Here is a 14,335-nt window from a genome sequence, read left to right as displayed (position 1 = left end):
TGAAGCTGCTCAAAGAGTGCATGGGAGTTCATGTATTATTCTTTCTACTTTTGTGTTTATTGTTTTGTTTTCTTCCTTTCACATTAGAGATTTTTACTAAATGCTTAGCGATCTTTGTCTATTCATTGTTAAGCATGGGGCATTTAGAAAGTGATTGAGAGTTATGTCTATGCCGAGCAGGATAGTGGGGCTTGTTGACTGGGTTTTATTGGAGGAGAACAGGTGGTAAACTGACTTTTTACATGGAGAGACCTATGTAATTTCTGAAAGTTTTCCCCTCAGAAACCATCCAGTTTATCCAAAGATGAATCTTCTAATCTTCTGTCCAAAGAGTTATAAGTTTGGCTGCCTGTTTGCCCAGTGCAGGTAGGAAAGGGAGCTGCAGGTCTCTAGGCAGACTAGAAACTCTCACTGAACCCTCCTGTTTTCCTTTGCAGGGCTTTCCTCTGTCTGTCATCTTGCCTGGGGCTTCTGAGTGTAGAAACCTCTAGTTTGGTTTCCAGAGTAGAAATCTCCTCCTGATTGGTGTCAGGGAGAGGACTGGGGGGTCTGTCCATTCCTTCCACAAGCCATTAGCCATTCCCTCTGTTACCAGTTTCACCCTGTGTTGTCTGGCTCCTCCAATCCTCGGTTTTGCTGAGTTTGCAGAGGCAAGTATTTCCCTTAAGGATCAGCTTCCTGGGCTCTGCCACTTTCCACTCCTGCAGTCCCTTTTTGTCTTTCATATATGCAGAGTTGGGGTGATAAGTAATTTTTTTGTTGTTGTTTCATTGTAGATGGAACTATTTTTTCTGTTTCTCATTCTCCATCTGATTTTGAGATGATTTTTCAAAGGAGGTACAGACAGAAAGGGCTTTAGTCCACCACCTTGAAGTCACAAGTCTTTATTTTATAATAACAAATTACTTTTGCATATTTAAAAAGTAATACCTAAATTTAATTTTTTTAAATTTTTATAAATTTTTTATCCCTAGGAATATACCTAGTAGCAAATCAGGTTCAACACACAGAATGATTTCAGCCTTGTAGTTTTCCTGTGATAACTCGGAATAATTTTTAAATAGTTATCTTCATAGAATTCTTGAGTTATTTATTGAAGAGACCTTTTTCAACAATTAATAGATCTCAGCAATTAACAATTAATTTGTCTCTTTGGTATTCTAAAAGTTAACATTTATTAAAAAATGTTTTTCTGGTTAGTAATTTGGAAGCAAAATTGTATTTGACTTGACATTGAGCTTTTGATACACTGAAGTCTCTTGAATCTGCAAAGTTACTTTACGTTAACCTGTATGTCAGTGAGAATGCTAGTTCTCTAAAATCAAATTCTAGGAGGAAGAGTATTTGCATCCTCAGCCACACCCAGTGGCTAACAGATATTTGTTGAGATGTCTTTGTTTCACTGTTAACTCCAGAGTTACCTGAAATTCAGTTGCCAAGTCACCTTCTCATTAGCATATGACACTAAAGGACAAGACTGAACCATATCTTTATTATTAAACTTTTAAATTTGAGTATATTTGACACATAATGTTACATTAGTTTTAGGTGTACAATGTAGTGTTTTGATGAGTTTATACATTATGCTATGTTCATCGCAAGTGTAGCTCCCATCTGCTCTGATACATCTCTCTTATGACATAATGATATTATATATGACCATGATATAAGACTATATTCCTTATACTGTACCCTTTTTTCCTGTGATTTATTCATTACATAACTGGAAGGCTGTGTCTCCCACTCCCCTCCACCTATTTTACCCATCCCTCACCCTCCTTCCCTCTGGCAACCATCAGTTTGTTCTCTGCATTTATAGGTCTGATTCTGCCTTTTGTTTCTTTATTCATTTGAGTGTGTGTTTTTTGTTTTTTTAGATTTTACATGAGTGATACCTCTCTTCATGTCTATCCCAGAGCCTTTTTTTAAAACATTTATTCATGAGAGACACAGAAAGAGAGAGGCATAGAAATAGGCAGAGAGAGAAACAGACCTCCTGTGGGAAGCCTGATGCAGAACTCGATCCCAGGACCCTGGGATCACGCCCTGAGCCAAAGGCAGATGTTCAACCAGAGTCACCCAGGTGCCCCTATCCCAGAGCCTTTCATTCATGGAAGCTGTTCTGTCTTTTCTGATCCCGCTTCCTACCTCCATTCCTACCCCACCTTCCCACCCCCACTGAATTTCCTTTTGTGATTATTTCCAATTGAATCCTTCAGAGCTAGGCACACATCAGCACCTAGAATATTGGAAAATACAAGAGAAATTTTCTTTCTTAAAACTCACAACTTAGATAGAGAATTCCCCTGGGAACTAGGTCATTAGAGCTGTACAACCTAATTTGGCCCACAGATTCATTCTGTCTTTGCTGATTTGTTCTTAGTCTTCCCCTCTTGCCATGTCAAAAATAAAAAGTTCAATCTTTTTAATGCTATCCCAAGGATTGTATTACCAGCAGTAGTAGGAAAAGCTGGAGTGAGAAGGATTTATGTCTCACTCCATTTTTCCCCCCTGAACCCTATAGGGAAAGATAATGTAGAGGATATGGGTGGGTTTTCAAACATAGCTGATAAGTTTCATTCATCAGAAGAGATACCCAGACTCAGTCTGTTAGTCATTACATCAGACATCAGTGACCCGGGAAAAGAAGAGTGAGGTTGGGATCCCTGGGTGGCATAGCGGTTTGGCGCCTGCCTTTGGCCCAGGGCGCGATCCTGGAGACCCGGGATCGAATCCCACATCAGGCTCCCGGTGCATGGAGCCTGCTTCTCCCTCTGCCTGTGTCTCTGCCTCTCTCTCTCTCTGTGTGACTATCATAAATAAATAAAGAAAAATATTAAAAAAAAAAAAAGAAGAGTGAGGTTGAGGCAGCCAGGTGGTAGGGGTAGGAGACATGAGCAAGGAGTCTTTACCTCAGCTAGGTGGTAGAGACCAGCAAAGGTTATAGGAGTGCATTCTCTTCCCTCCTCTCTTACCTACCTCTTTCTGCCACCATGCCTGCCACCAAACAACCCTGACACAAAGTGAGGAGCGGGCTTTGGTGAGGCAGATGCTCATGGTTGTAGCAGGCTGGGGGACAGGGAGGGAAAGAAGGAAAGGTTAGGGAGGCATCCTGGGCGGGAAGAAGAAGGGAGAGGTACTGTTGTTACTGACCTTGTTGTTTAGCATAATTCCCAGTTGCCTATTTGTGTGCCAGTAGAATAACTAAATGTATGTATGTGTATGTGTAGTTGTTGGGAAAAGAGAGAATAAGGAGTAATACCTCTAGTTGATCACACAACTATTGTCATTTTCTTGTTGGTACAAATCTATACTATCTCTGTTATTTATAAATGAGTCCAGGAGATGTGTAGGGTTTGAAAGATTTTTAGAGTTTTAAAAAGGGCATTAGTGGTAATTTAGAAACCTTGGTATCACTGCTGGTCACCAAGTCCTGGCAGTCTGTCTCAGTTATCTCTCACAGCTTTGTACTCCTCTGCATTCCTACACTATATATTATCATATATATAGGATTATATATATATATACACATATGTGTGTGTGTGTATATATATATATATATATGTATATATATATATAAAATAATGAAGTAATTTGGTATAAGAGCTATTTTTTTTTCCTGAGCCAACGCATAAGGAAAAATGATAGTATGCAGATGATGCATATATTGTGACTTGATGAATTACAGAAGATCAAATGTCAAAAAAAGATCGAATGTTGTCCATTCTTTGTCCAGCCGTGGGACTTTGCATGTGCGTAAATGTGGCACTTCTTTTGTTATGGTTTCATTCTTTGGAGTCATGCCTTAGCTTGGCACTTAAAACTTGCTGACCTTTCCAGTTTCATCTCTAGTTGTTGAACATCTACTCACATTTATGCACACGTTATAAATACCCTAGGCACCAGCTTTTACTGAATTGTAGCCCCCCAACATGCCATTTTTAATGCCTCTGTCTCTCTATCCTTTCTTCCTGCCACCTCTGCTTAAATCAGCCTCAATTTCTGGTACTACTGTTACACACTCTCATTGTTTGGTGCTTGATGAACCCCCATCTCAGAACTCTATGCTCTAAAGCCATTCCCAGGCATAGATTTTCCATGGTTGTGTGTGTGTGTGTGTGTGTGTGTGTGTGTGTGTTTGTGTGTGCGTGTGCATGCATGATATACAAGAGTACACAGCACTTTAGCAAGCAGGTTATTCAACTGCTCTATCTAGTACTTGCCTAGAATCCTCCAGCAAAGTTACAGCAGAGTCCAGGATTAAGTTGTGTGGTTCCTGAATTTTCAGGAGGTGACATGCTGCCTTTGGTACCAAATTTGATTAAACTTGATAACTTTAATGCCATTTGGTTCTGTTGGGGAAGAAGAATTAAATTGCTTACTCTAGAGAATGATTTTTTTCCCACTGACTAAGGAATAGAACATTTATTAAAATTATCTTAGGACCTGAAAGAGAGAAATGTACTTTTCTTCCTCAGCAGAAGCAGGTCCAGGACATTATTAGCACGTAGTAAAAATTGAATAATTGAGCAACACTGACTTCTTTGGGATTCAGCCTCCTAGCCCCTGCTGTGTGATTAGTTCTGTCCAACCTGCTGGCATGCTTGAGCAGAAAGCCTGCGGAGGATTAAGAAGGAAAAACCCTTTAGCAAATCTCAGGTACTGAAGACATTTGATTTAATTTTATATGTTACACATGGTAATCTGGTTTCCCTTGGCAACCTCCAGTTCTGCCCTACTTTATAATCAGAGGATGGCAGGACACTTTGCAGATTTGATGGCATCACCTGAAAGTGACTGTAGAAAACAGAATTTGCCTCAAAAAAGGAGAGAGAAAGGTCACTTAAAAAAGGACAGAAGAATCTTCACCCTCTTAAAGAAAGGACAGATAGCTCTCTGTAGCTTACATACCCATGAGGATTTTGGGACTTCTTATAGCAGAGCAGTTTGGGAAGTGAGGGAGAGGATTGTAAATTTCAAGTCTTGTAAATTTTTTTTTAAGATTTTATTTATTTATTCATGAGAGACACAGAGAGAGGCAGAAACATAGGCAGAGGGAGAAGCAGACTCCCTGTGGGGAGCCTCATGTGGGACTCAATCCCAGGACCTGGGATCACAACCTGAACCAAAGGCAGATGCTCAACCGCTGAGCCACCCAGGCATCCCAAGTCTTGTAAATCTTTTAAGGGATGGTAATTTTATTGCAGTTAAGGTTTTAATTTTAAAAATGACAGTAATAGGTAACTATTTGTTAGGTACATGCCAGGAATCTTACTTGATTCCTTACATATACAAGTTTGTTAAATCCCCACAATCTCCCTTCAAGGAGAATATTAATATCCCTTTATGGATAAGAAAACAGATATTTATTGATCTCTTAAAGTATGGAGGCTGGAGGAAGGTGGGGTAATATTGACTATAAGGTTTCAGTTTGGGGAGATCATTCTTCACATTTTTTTTCTTTAATCTTAACGTCCTATAAGTCTTAATAGCCTCTATTCTAAAACAGTTATACTGGGGATCCCTGCTTCTCCCTCTGCCTGTGTCTCTGCCTCCGTCTCTCTCTCTGGGTCTCTCATGAATAAATAAAATCTTAAAAAAAAAAAAAAAAAAAAAACCAACAGTATAGTAATTCCTACTAATGGTGACCTTTAGCCATCCAGAATAGTTTAAGTTACATTCATCTTAGTCAAACTCTTTCATTTTACCCAATAAGAAAACTGAGTGCTGGGGATCCCTGGGTGGCTCAGCGGTTTAGTGCCTGCCTTCGGCCCAGGGCATGATCCTGGGGTCCTGGGATCGAATCCCACGTCAGGCTCCCTGCATGGAGCCTGCTTCTCCCTCTGCCTGTGTCTCTGCCTCTCTCTCTCTCTCTCTGTCTCTCATGAATAAATAAAATCTTAAAAAAAAAACTGAGTGCCAGAAATTTAGTAAAGCCTAAAAACCAGATCTCCTGACTCCTAATAATTTGTGTATTATTATACCATGCCCATATCCTTTTTAAAGAGGGCTTGAGTAAATGGAAGGAAAGAAGGATGGAGTCTTTTAGTACTATCAGTGGCATTAGGTTGAGCTACAAAGTAAACAAACTACTGAATCAGAAGGTACTGATGAGATGTTTAGGCATTGGGAACAGTTCTAGTTCTTATTTGACCAGTCATTAATTTATTCTGCTTGGCTCATGTCTGAACAACGTAATACACTTAAGAATTCCAAATGATTGCAAGTCTTTAAGTGTCTAGTGCCCTACTGGTCATTTGAAGTTAAAAAAAAAAAGGACAGGATTCTACATATGAACCACAACATGTATGTGTGTGTGTTGGGGGGCATATCTTGAGGTAGATGTGAGCAATAATGAATGGCCACATTTGTGAGAGGTGATGCAGAGACTACATACGGTATTTTATCAACTTACACATGTATGCTCCTGTCATGTTCACAAAATGCTATATACTGAGGTAGGACATGTCATTAGCTCTCTGTAAAGTGACAGCTTTGGGAGCCTATTGGCAAACAGAAATCTTCGTGTCACATACTTTACTATGTAAAGCATTTTATATGAATTTAACCCTTATAACTGTGATGGTGTTACTGTCTCCATTTTAGCAACTTTTTTCAGTTTTTGATTAATTCTTCCAGAACATTTTCTCTAACATTTTATATTGAGAATTTTTCAGTATACAGGAAGGTTGAAAGAATTGTACAGTGAACACCCATACACCCACCTAGATTCTATAGTCATTACTATTTTTCTATATTTCCTTTATTATAGATCTTGTCATCAGTTTATCCATCCACTCATCTTTTTGTTATATTCTGAAGTGAGTTACAGATATTGTTACATTTTACTTCTAAACACTTACATGTGGATATCATTAATTAGAGTTAAAAATGTGGTAGCCCTATTAAAACACAAAACTGAGGCCTTCAATTCTGTTTGGGGGACATAGTATATCCTAGGTCACTTTTGGCCTTCGTCTGTGAAATAGGAAGATATTTTAAGAAAAAAGTAAGTTACCTGTGTGAAACACTTATACCTCATTAATGAGATAGAAATCTGTAGGGAGGAGGAAGATACCCCTGTTGAGTTCCTAGGCCACAAGCAACCCAGCACTGAAAAGTGGCATCTTCCCCGGACCTGCGCCGCCGCCGCCGCCGAGCCCGCCTGCCGCCGCCATGCTCTCCGTCCGCGTCCCGCTCGCCACCATCGCGGACCCCCAGCAGCAGCAGCAGCAGCTCCAGCTCTCGCCCCTCAAGGGGCTCAGCCTGGCGGACAAGGAGGAACACGCCCCCGGCCCTCAGCGGCACCCGCGTGCTGGCCAGCAAGACCGCCCGGAGGATCTTCCAGGAGCCCGCCGAGCCGAAAACTAAGGTACTTGCCCCCAGCGCGGAGGAGGAACCACTGCTGAGAGAAAACCCCCGTCGCTTTGTCATCTTCCCTATCGAGTACCATGATATTTGGCAGATGTATAAGAAAGCGGAGGCTTCCTTTTGGACAGCCGAAGAGGTGGATCTTTCCAAGGACATTCAGCACTGGGAATCCCTGAAGCCTGAGGAGAGATATTTTATATCCCATGTTCTGGCTTTCTTTGCAGCGAGCGATGGCATAGTAAATGAAAACTTGGTGGAGCGGTTTAGCCAAGAAGTTCAGATTACGGAAGCCCGCTGTTTCTATGGCTTCCAAATTGCCATGGAAAACATCCACTCTGAGATGTATAGTCTCCTCATTGACACTTATATTAAAGATTCCAAAGAAAGGGAATTTCTCTTCAACGCCATTGAGACGATGCCTTGTGTAAAGAAGAAGGCAGATTGGGCCTTGCGTTGGATTGGGGACAAAGAAGCTACCTATGGAGAACGGGTTGTGGCCTTTGCTGCCGTGGAAGGAATCTTCTTTTCGGGTTCTTTTGCGTCAATATTCTGGCTCAAGAAACGGGGCCTGATGCCTGGCCTCACGTTTTCCAATGAACTTATTAGCAGAGATGAGGGTTTACACTGTGACTTTGCCTGCCTGATGTTCAAACACCTGGTCCACAAACCTTCAGAGCAGAGGGTGAAGGAAATAATTATCAATGCCGTTAGGATAGAACAGGAGTTCCTCACGGAGGCTTTGCCAGTGAAGCTCATTGGGATGAATTGCACGTTAATGAAGCAGTATATTGAATTCGTGGCAGACCGACTTATGCTGGAGCTCGGTTTTAGCAAGGTTTTCAGAGTAGAAAATCCATTTGACTTTATGGAGAATATTTCACTGGAAGGGAAGACTAACTTCTTTGAGAAGAGAGTAGGCGAGTATCAGAGGATGGGAGTGATGTCAAGTCCAACAGAGAATTCGTTTACCTTGGATGCTGACTTCTAAGTGAATGAAGATGTGCTCTTTGCTGATTTTTTTTTTTCCCTTTCTCATCCAAAAAAAAAAAAATCAGCTACTTGAAGTGTATCAAACCAGCTACACCATGAATCATCCATAACGTTCATTAATAGTATTGTTAAAACTGTGTAGCTACCTCATAAGCAAGCCTGTTGATCAGTTAATGCTAGTCGTCTCACCCAGAAAGAAGCATAGACAAAAAGCTACTCGGATTCTTAATGAAAGATATTGGCCGTGTTTGGCTTTTGCGGGCAGGCTGGCTGTCCACTGACTTCACAGTGGCTCTTGGTGGCAGTCAGGTCTCAAAAGTGTGGGGACTCAAGTGAGTCTGATCTAGCACGATTAATTAGTTAGTCTAAGGCCCTCGGGCGGTGTCAGCCTCTGTGCTTCAAAGCAGATTTTTAAGTTTACGTACCGATTTTTATATAAAACTGGCACTTTACACACAAATAAACATAGTTTGTACTGTTGAAATAAAGGCTTGATTTAACTTAATCTGGTTTCTAGCCCAAATGCAGAGCATTCTATTGACCACTAATGGGAGCCAGTTTGCAATTTACTAGGTAACCAAAAAGTCCATCAAACCTGTGTGAATCAAGCATGTTATTTCTGTTTATTTTCTATAATGAATTGATGTTCTCTTTAATCAACTTTAAAGTCAATCCTTCATATACCTAGGTATTAGCCACTTGGTGCCATGAAGAAACGCAGGTTGTGTTTTATATTTTGGAGGCCAGGTCAAGTATTGTGGATAAGAGGGGAAAGGAGGTTCCAATTAAATCATTAGAGCTTGAAGTGTGATGTAGGCTGACTGCTGGTCGCCTGGGGGTGTGCGAGGATCAGCATCCTTTTATTTCTCAAACCACATTTTCCCCCACCTTGAGTTCTTATAGAAAGAAGATCCTTAGATCCTTAGCTGTAGGGTCTGAGATAATATTGTAAATTGATTTTGAAATCAATCCTTGCACGAATTGACCCGCTTAGGATCTTGCTCCAATTAAGTGGCACAACCAGAACTGAAATTGGCTCCCCGGAAAGTTGAGCATTTTCTCTGATTTGGTCTAATTTGTAAGTAGGTAATGTTGACCTAATCCATTTGTGTCTACTACATGTTTTTTCAATTAGATATTTCTTCTGTTTTTTTGTTCTTTTATATCTGGTTCATATTTTGAAATAATTGCTCAGTTAGTGCAGTTCATGATTGGAGCAGATAGTCTTCAGGGCACTTACTTCCAGCTTTTGCCTCAATCTGAGCATTACCTTGTTGGATTCCTGACCTGCAGTAGAAAACTAGAGTTGCATGAGCTATATTAATACAGGTTCTGTTCACACAGTAATTTTAGAAAGAAGTATAAAATAATATACTTAATAGGATTAGTTTGAATCAACCTGTCTTTGTGTTACCCCTGCTTTCTCCCTCCCCATCAAAAAAAAAAAAAAAAGAAAAAAAAACAAAAAACCCAGCCAGGAGGTTACGAGAAGGTGGTGGATGATACGCACTGATCCTTTGGCCACATTTGTTAACCTGTCTTTTTGTGTTGGGTGATCACTGACCTGTTTTTTTGTCAGTTTTCTTCATTTATTGTATAAATTGTCAAATAGTCAATTTAAAAATTTCTGTAACGGTGGCTGTCTTTTAAATTATTGTTACCTGAAGTGAATCTAGATAATGTGGTTCTTACCCTTGTGCAACACAAAGGTGAATAAACGTTTTTGCCTCGCGTGTCGGGTGCAGACGGAAGTCGAAAAAAAAAAAAAAAAAAAAAAGAAAAGTGGCATCTTATCTCATTTCTGATTTTAAATGACAATGAGATCATTGCCACATTTCTGAACATTAACTCCTCCCCTAAGAGGAGAGTTTGATTAACAAATTTTTAAGTACTTTAGTAATGATACTGGAACTTCATTTCAATGAACATTTTCCTCCTTTTCTCTTTTTCCGGGTGTGACTAAATTGCTTACAGCATGCTACATCGTTGCTGGTAAAACAGGAAATGGGGTAAGTAATTAGGTAGGTAAGTAATTTAAATTGATCATTTAAATAAAAGCTACCTGAATCTTCAAGTACTTTTACTACTACTATCTCTTTTAAAAGGAAGTTCACTAGCTCCTAGAGAGATTAACAGAAAAAAAAAATTATTTTATGAATTTAGGTGTCAACCTTGTTTAATCAGTTTATTTGAATGGCATATTATTGATATTCTATTAAAGTGGATTCATTGTTTTGTAGATTTAAATGAATGTAAGTACATATTTTATATTTATACATTAGGTGCTTATATAATGTAACTTGGCAACCTATTATAAAAGAATAAATTTTATACTAGTCTTAGAAATTAAATTATAAAACTACACTATGAAAGATAAAGTAAAATCCTACTTACAGCAGAACAACAGTGAGTTTATCTGGGTATAGACAGTCCACAGTCCTTTATCTGAAACTCTTGGGGACCAAATGTGTTTTAGAATTGAGAATTTTTTTAGATTTTAGAAATGTATCTGGTATGAAATACCATATTTAACATACCCCTTCCCTCCATGGTTTGAGGTGGTACTCCATAATCAAACACGTTAATATTTCTGCAGTGAAACATGAATATTCACACTAAGCCTGTTACACAAAGTCTCCAAACAGCCTCACATGTTCAAGTCAGTGTTAGGTTGCCAACTGAGTTAAGAAAAAAATCTTTAATTTTCCAGACCTTTTTGGATTTTGAAACTAAATATTCTATACCAATATAAAAAAGGGGCCATGTGACTACTGGAAGATTCCTGTGTACTCTGGAGAGAAAAGCACAGAGAGAAGTATAGATTTCTGTATTATAATCTTGTTTGGTTTTAAAAAGTAATTGATTTGGCTTTTTTGTTTATTTTCGATTTCACATCTGCTTTTCTGAAATGGTAATAGCAGCATATCTATCCAAGGTTTTGGGGTTTAGTTAGGTTATGTTAAATTAGTCTCAAATGCTTGTGATTCTGGCATAATAAAATTTGATCCTATGTTTGAGAAATTTCTTAGCATAGCCAAGGCATGTTTCCAGTTCTCATCGACATTGGTTGTGAGTTGCTGCTGTATTCTTTATTGAAGAATTTCAAACTAAGTTTAGCTCTTCCAAAAGATCCTGTTTGATATAGAGATACTGGCACAGAAAAAATAGCAAGTACTAATCTTTTCCCTCAGTATCTGTAGTTCATTCTACATTCAAAATATTGTAGAGAAGGACACACCTGGGTGGCTCAGTGGTTGAGCATCTGCCTTTGACCCAGACCATGATTCTGGGGTCCTGGGATCGAGTCCCACATCAGGCTCCCCCAAGGAGCCTGCTTCTCCCTCTGCCTGTGTCTCTGCTTCTCTCTTTGTGTGTCTCATGAATAAATAAAATTTAAAAAATATATTGTAGAGGAATTGCCATTAAGGAATTCAAAGAATTTAGAAATTCAAAGAATTTAGATTCAAAGAATTTAGAAAAATTAATTGTGCTCGGATATTTTGGTTTATCTTTCCTCTGGAATGGTTGTCATGTTGTATCTATAGCAAAAGTGATTGCAGTTGGTATCCTCATCAGTAGTTACCTGACAGGGGAGAGAGGGAAATGTAGTTACTGACTACTCAATTGGGACTGAATTTACCTCAGTGACTACTAACTCCTCTAGGACCATCAGGGATATGCTAAGGACCTCTGTGAAAACTCCCGAAATTATATTAGAAAAGTTAGTAAGGCACATTGAATTTATAGGATTGAAAATCTGGCATTTTGGGATGCCTGGTGGCTCAGTGGTTGATTGTCTGCCTTGGGCTCAGGGCGCGATCCCGGATCCCCAGACCAAGCCCCACATCAGGCTCTCTGCGGAGAGAGCCTGCTTCTCCCTCTGCCTGTGTCTCTCTCTGTGTTTCTCATGAATAAATAAATAAATAAATAAATCTTAAAAAAAAAAAAAAGGGAAGAAAATCTGGCATTTTAAGTGTTAAATTTTTGTCTTGTTTAGAAGGTTAAGGTTTCCAAGATGTCTATTAACCTCTTTCTACTAGCCCTTTTCTCTGGAAGGAAAAAATACCTATAGTTTTATTTTGTTTTTTAAACTGGACTAAGGTGTCTAAATATATTTCAAAGACTATGAAGGATTTAAAATACCAGTTTTCTTAAATACATGAATAATGTTTTAACCCATATTTAGCATTTTTTTAAAGATTTTATTTATTTATTCATGAGAGACACAGAGAGAGAGGCAGAGACACAGCCAGAGGGAGAAGCAGGCTCCATGCAGGAGCCCAGTGTGGGACCTGATCCCGGGACTCCAGGATCACACGCTGGGCCAAAGGTGGCGCTAAACAGTTGAGCCACCCAGGGATCCCTTAACCCATATTTAGGATTGGTTTTTGCTGCAACCCTTTTACTCTCTAGAGTCTAAAGAATGTTTAAATAGTTTTCTATCCTTGTGTTTTCTATTTCAACTTTTTATCCTTTAAAATGTGTTCTCATACATTAATTACTTTTCAACTGTGATGCTATTTTATGCAAATATCACTGAACTCTTGATACAATATCAAGATAGTCTTTTAAAATACTTAAAATGGGTCAGCCCCAGTGGCCCAGCGGTTTAGCGCCACCTTCAGCCTGGGGTGTAATCCTTAGAGATCCGGGATCGAGTCCCACATCAGGCTCCCTGCATGGTGCCTGCTTCTCCCTCTGCCTGTGTCTCTGCCTCTCTCTCTCTCTCTCTCTCTCTGTCATGAATAAATACAATCTTTAAAAAAATAAAATAAAATGCTTAAAATGTTTCTGATAGAGAATTAAGAACAGTTTAAGAAGCTCAAACAGTGTTTCAAAAAGTTCTTGAATGTAGAGAGTAATTTGATTATTTGTCAGATATAGGGTTTATCTGGGTATTTCATCATAAACTACAATACCAAAGCATATGAAAGCATTCTGTGTAACCAGTTATATACTCTTAGCTGGATATAGAATATGTACATCAACTATTTGTTAATTTGTGTTCTTAGAGGAAAGTCAACTTTATATATTTTTTAGATCAATTAAATTTAGCCATTAGCTAACTTACTTTTTGTTTTCTACCTGCAGTTAGTAGTGACATTTTGTCTTCAAGAATTAAATTACAATGAATATTTGATACAAGTAGTCATTTCTGTGAAATTGGACATAGAAAAAATGATTCACAAGTTGGTCCTACCATCTCTTTTGTTAAAAGCAGACCTATATATAGCCATAAGACCGATTTGTCATTTTAATTATTTGAATGATGTGGACTTGTTAATTCATTAGTGATATCATAGTATTCTCAGCATAGCAAAGCAGTTTTAGTAATATCATACCATGCATGTTTTTCTTTCTTTTTACTTCAATTACTTCCTTTTTAAATATTTATTTTTGGTAGGCTCCATGCCCAATGTGGGGCTTCAACTCATGACCCTGTGATCAAGAGTCACATGCTCTACCAACTAAGCCAGTTAGGCACCCTCTTCAGTTCCTTTCTATAACAATTTTAGGTTACAAACTAAAACCTAGAGATCATAACTGAGACTCTCCCAAACCTATTTGTTGGTTCATGAATAGATTTGGGAGGAATGTCAGAATTTTATTCAGACATTTTTCTTATGTTAAATTGATAAGCGTTTTAGCACATTGATACTTTAGGATTTAATGTTTCTTCTTGGACAGTTAAGTATAGCTTTTACATTGACTTCCCAAAAGTAAGCCACATTATCAGGAAGAAAGTAGATACAAACCTTTTTAGTCTGGATGAGATTATTGTAATACACAGTGTTGTTTCTGAGTGATAAACAATCCCTTCTGTTCTACCTTACTGGCTTCTGATGTGTAAATCCTGGAATCTGGCAGTGGTGGCTCAGAAATACTCCTTAGTACACTTTTGTCTTTGGAGTTTGAAAACTGTTTTATATACCATATTAAAAAGCTGTTTTTAGATTCTACTAGATTATAAGGT

General features: G+C 38.7%; 2 protein-coding genes across 11 annotated transcripts in view; both read left to right on the top strand.

The window, feature by feature from the left end:
• Positions 1–14,335, top strand: part of PUS10 (pseudouridine synthase 10) — a 74,447-nt gene that overhangs the window by 33,736 nt on the left and 26,376 nt on the right. For all 10 annotated transcript variants that reach the window (XR_005366100.1, XM_038551351.1, XM_038551346.1 and 7 more), the window contains one exon: positions 10,336–10,370. Coding sequence is in view for 9 of the 10 variants with exons in the window: in XM_038551351.1 (XP_038407279.1) it covers positions 10,336–10,370 (35 nt within the window). In the remaining variant the exon portion in view is untranslated. The remainder of the gene's footprint in view (positions 1–10,335; positions 10,371–14,335) is intronic.
• Positions 7,162–10,112, top strand: LOC119876737 (ribonucleoside-diphosphate reductase subunit M2-like). The gene is given in 2 exon segments (XM_038551354.1): positions 7,162–7,281; positions 7,283–10,112. Coding segments are annotated over 2 exon segments (1,182 nt in total). The 5' UTR covers positions 7,162–7,176; the 3' UTR covers positions 8,360–10,112.

Source organism: Canis lupus, chromosome 10 (genome assembly GCF_011100685.1).
Source record: "Canis lupus familiaris isolate Mischka breed German Shepherd chromosome 10, alternate assembly UU_Cfam_GSD_1.0, whole genome shotgun sequence".
Lineage (NCBI taxonomy): Eukaryota > Metazoa > Chordata > Mammalia > Carnivora > Canidae > Canis > Canis lupus.
This window is presented reverse-complemented; position numbering and strand designations above follow the sequence as displayed.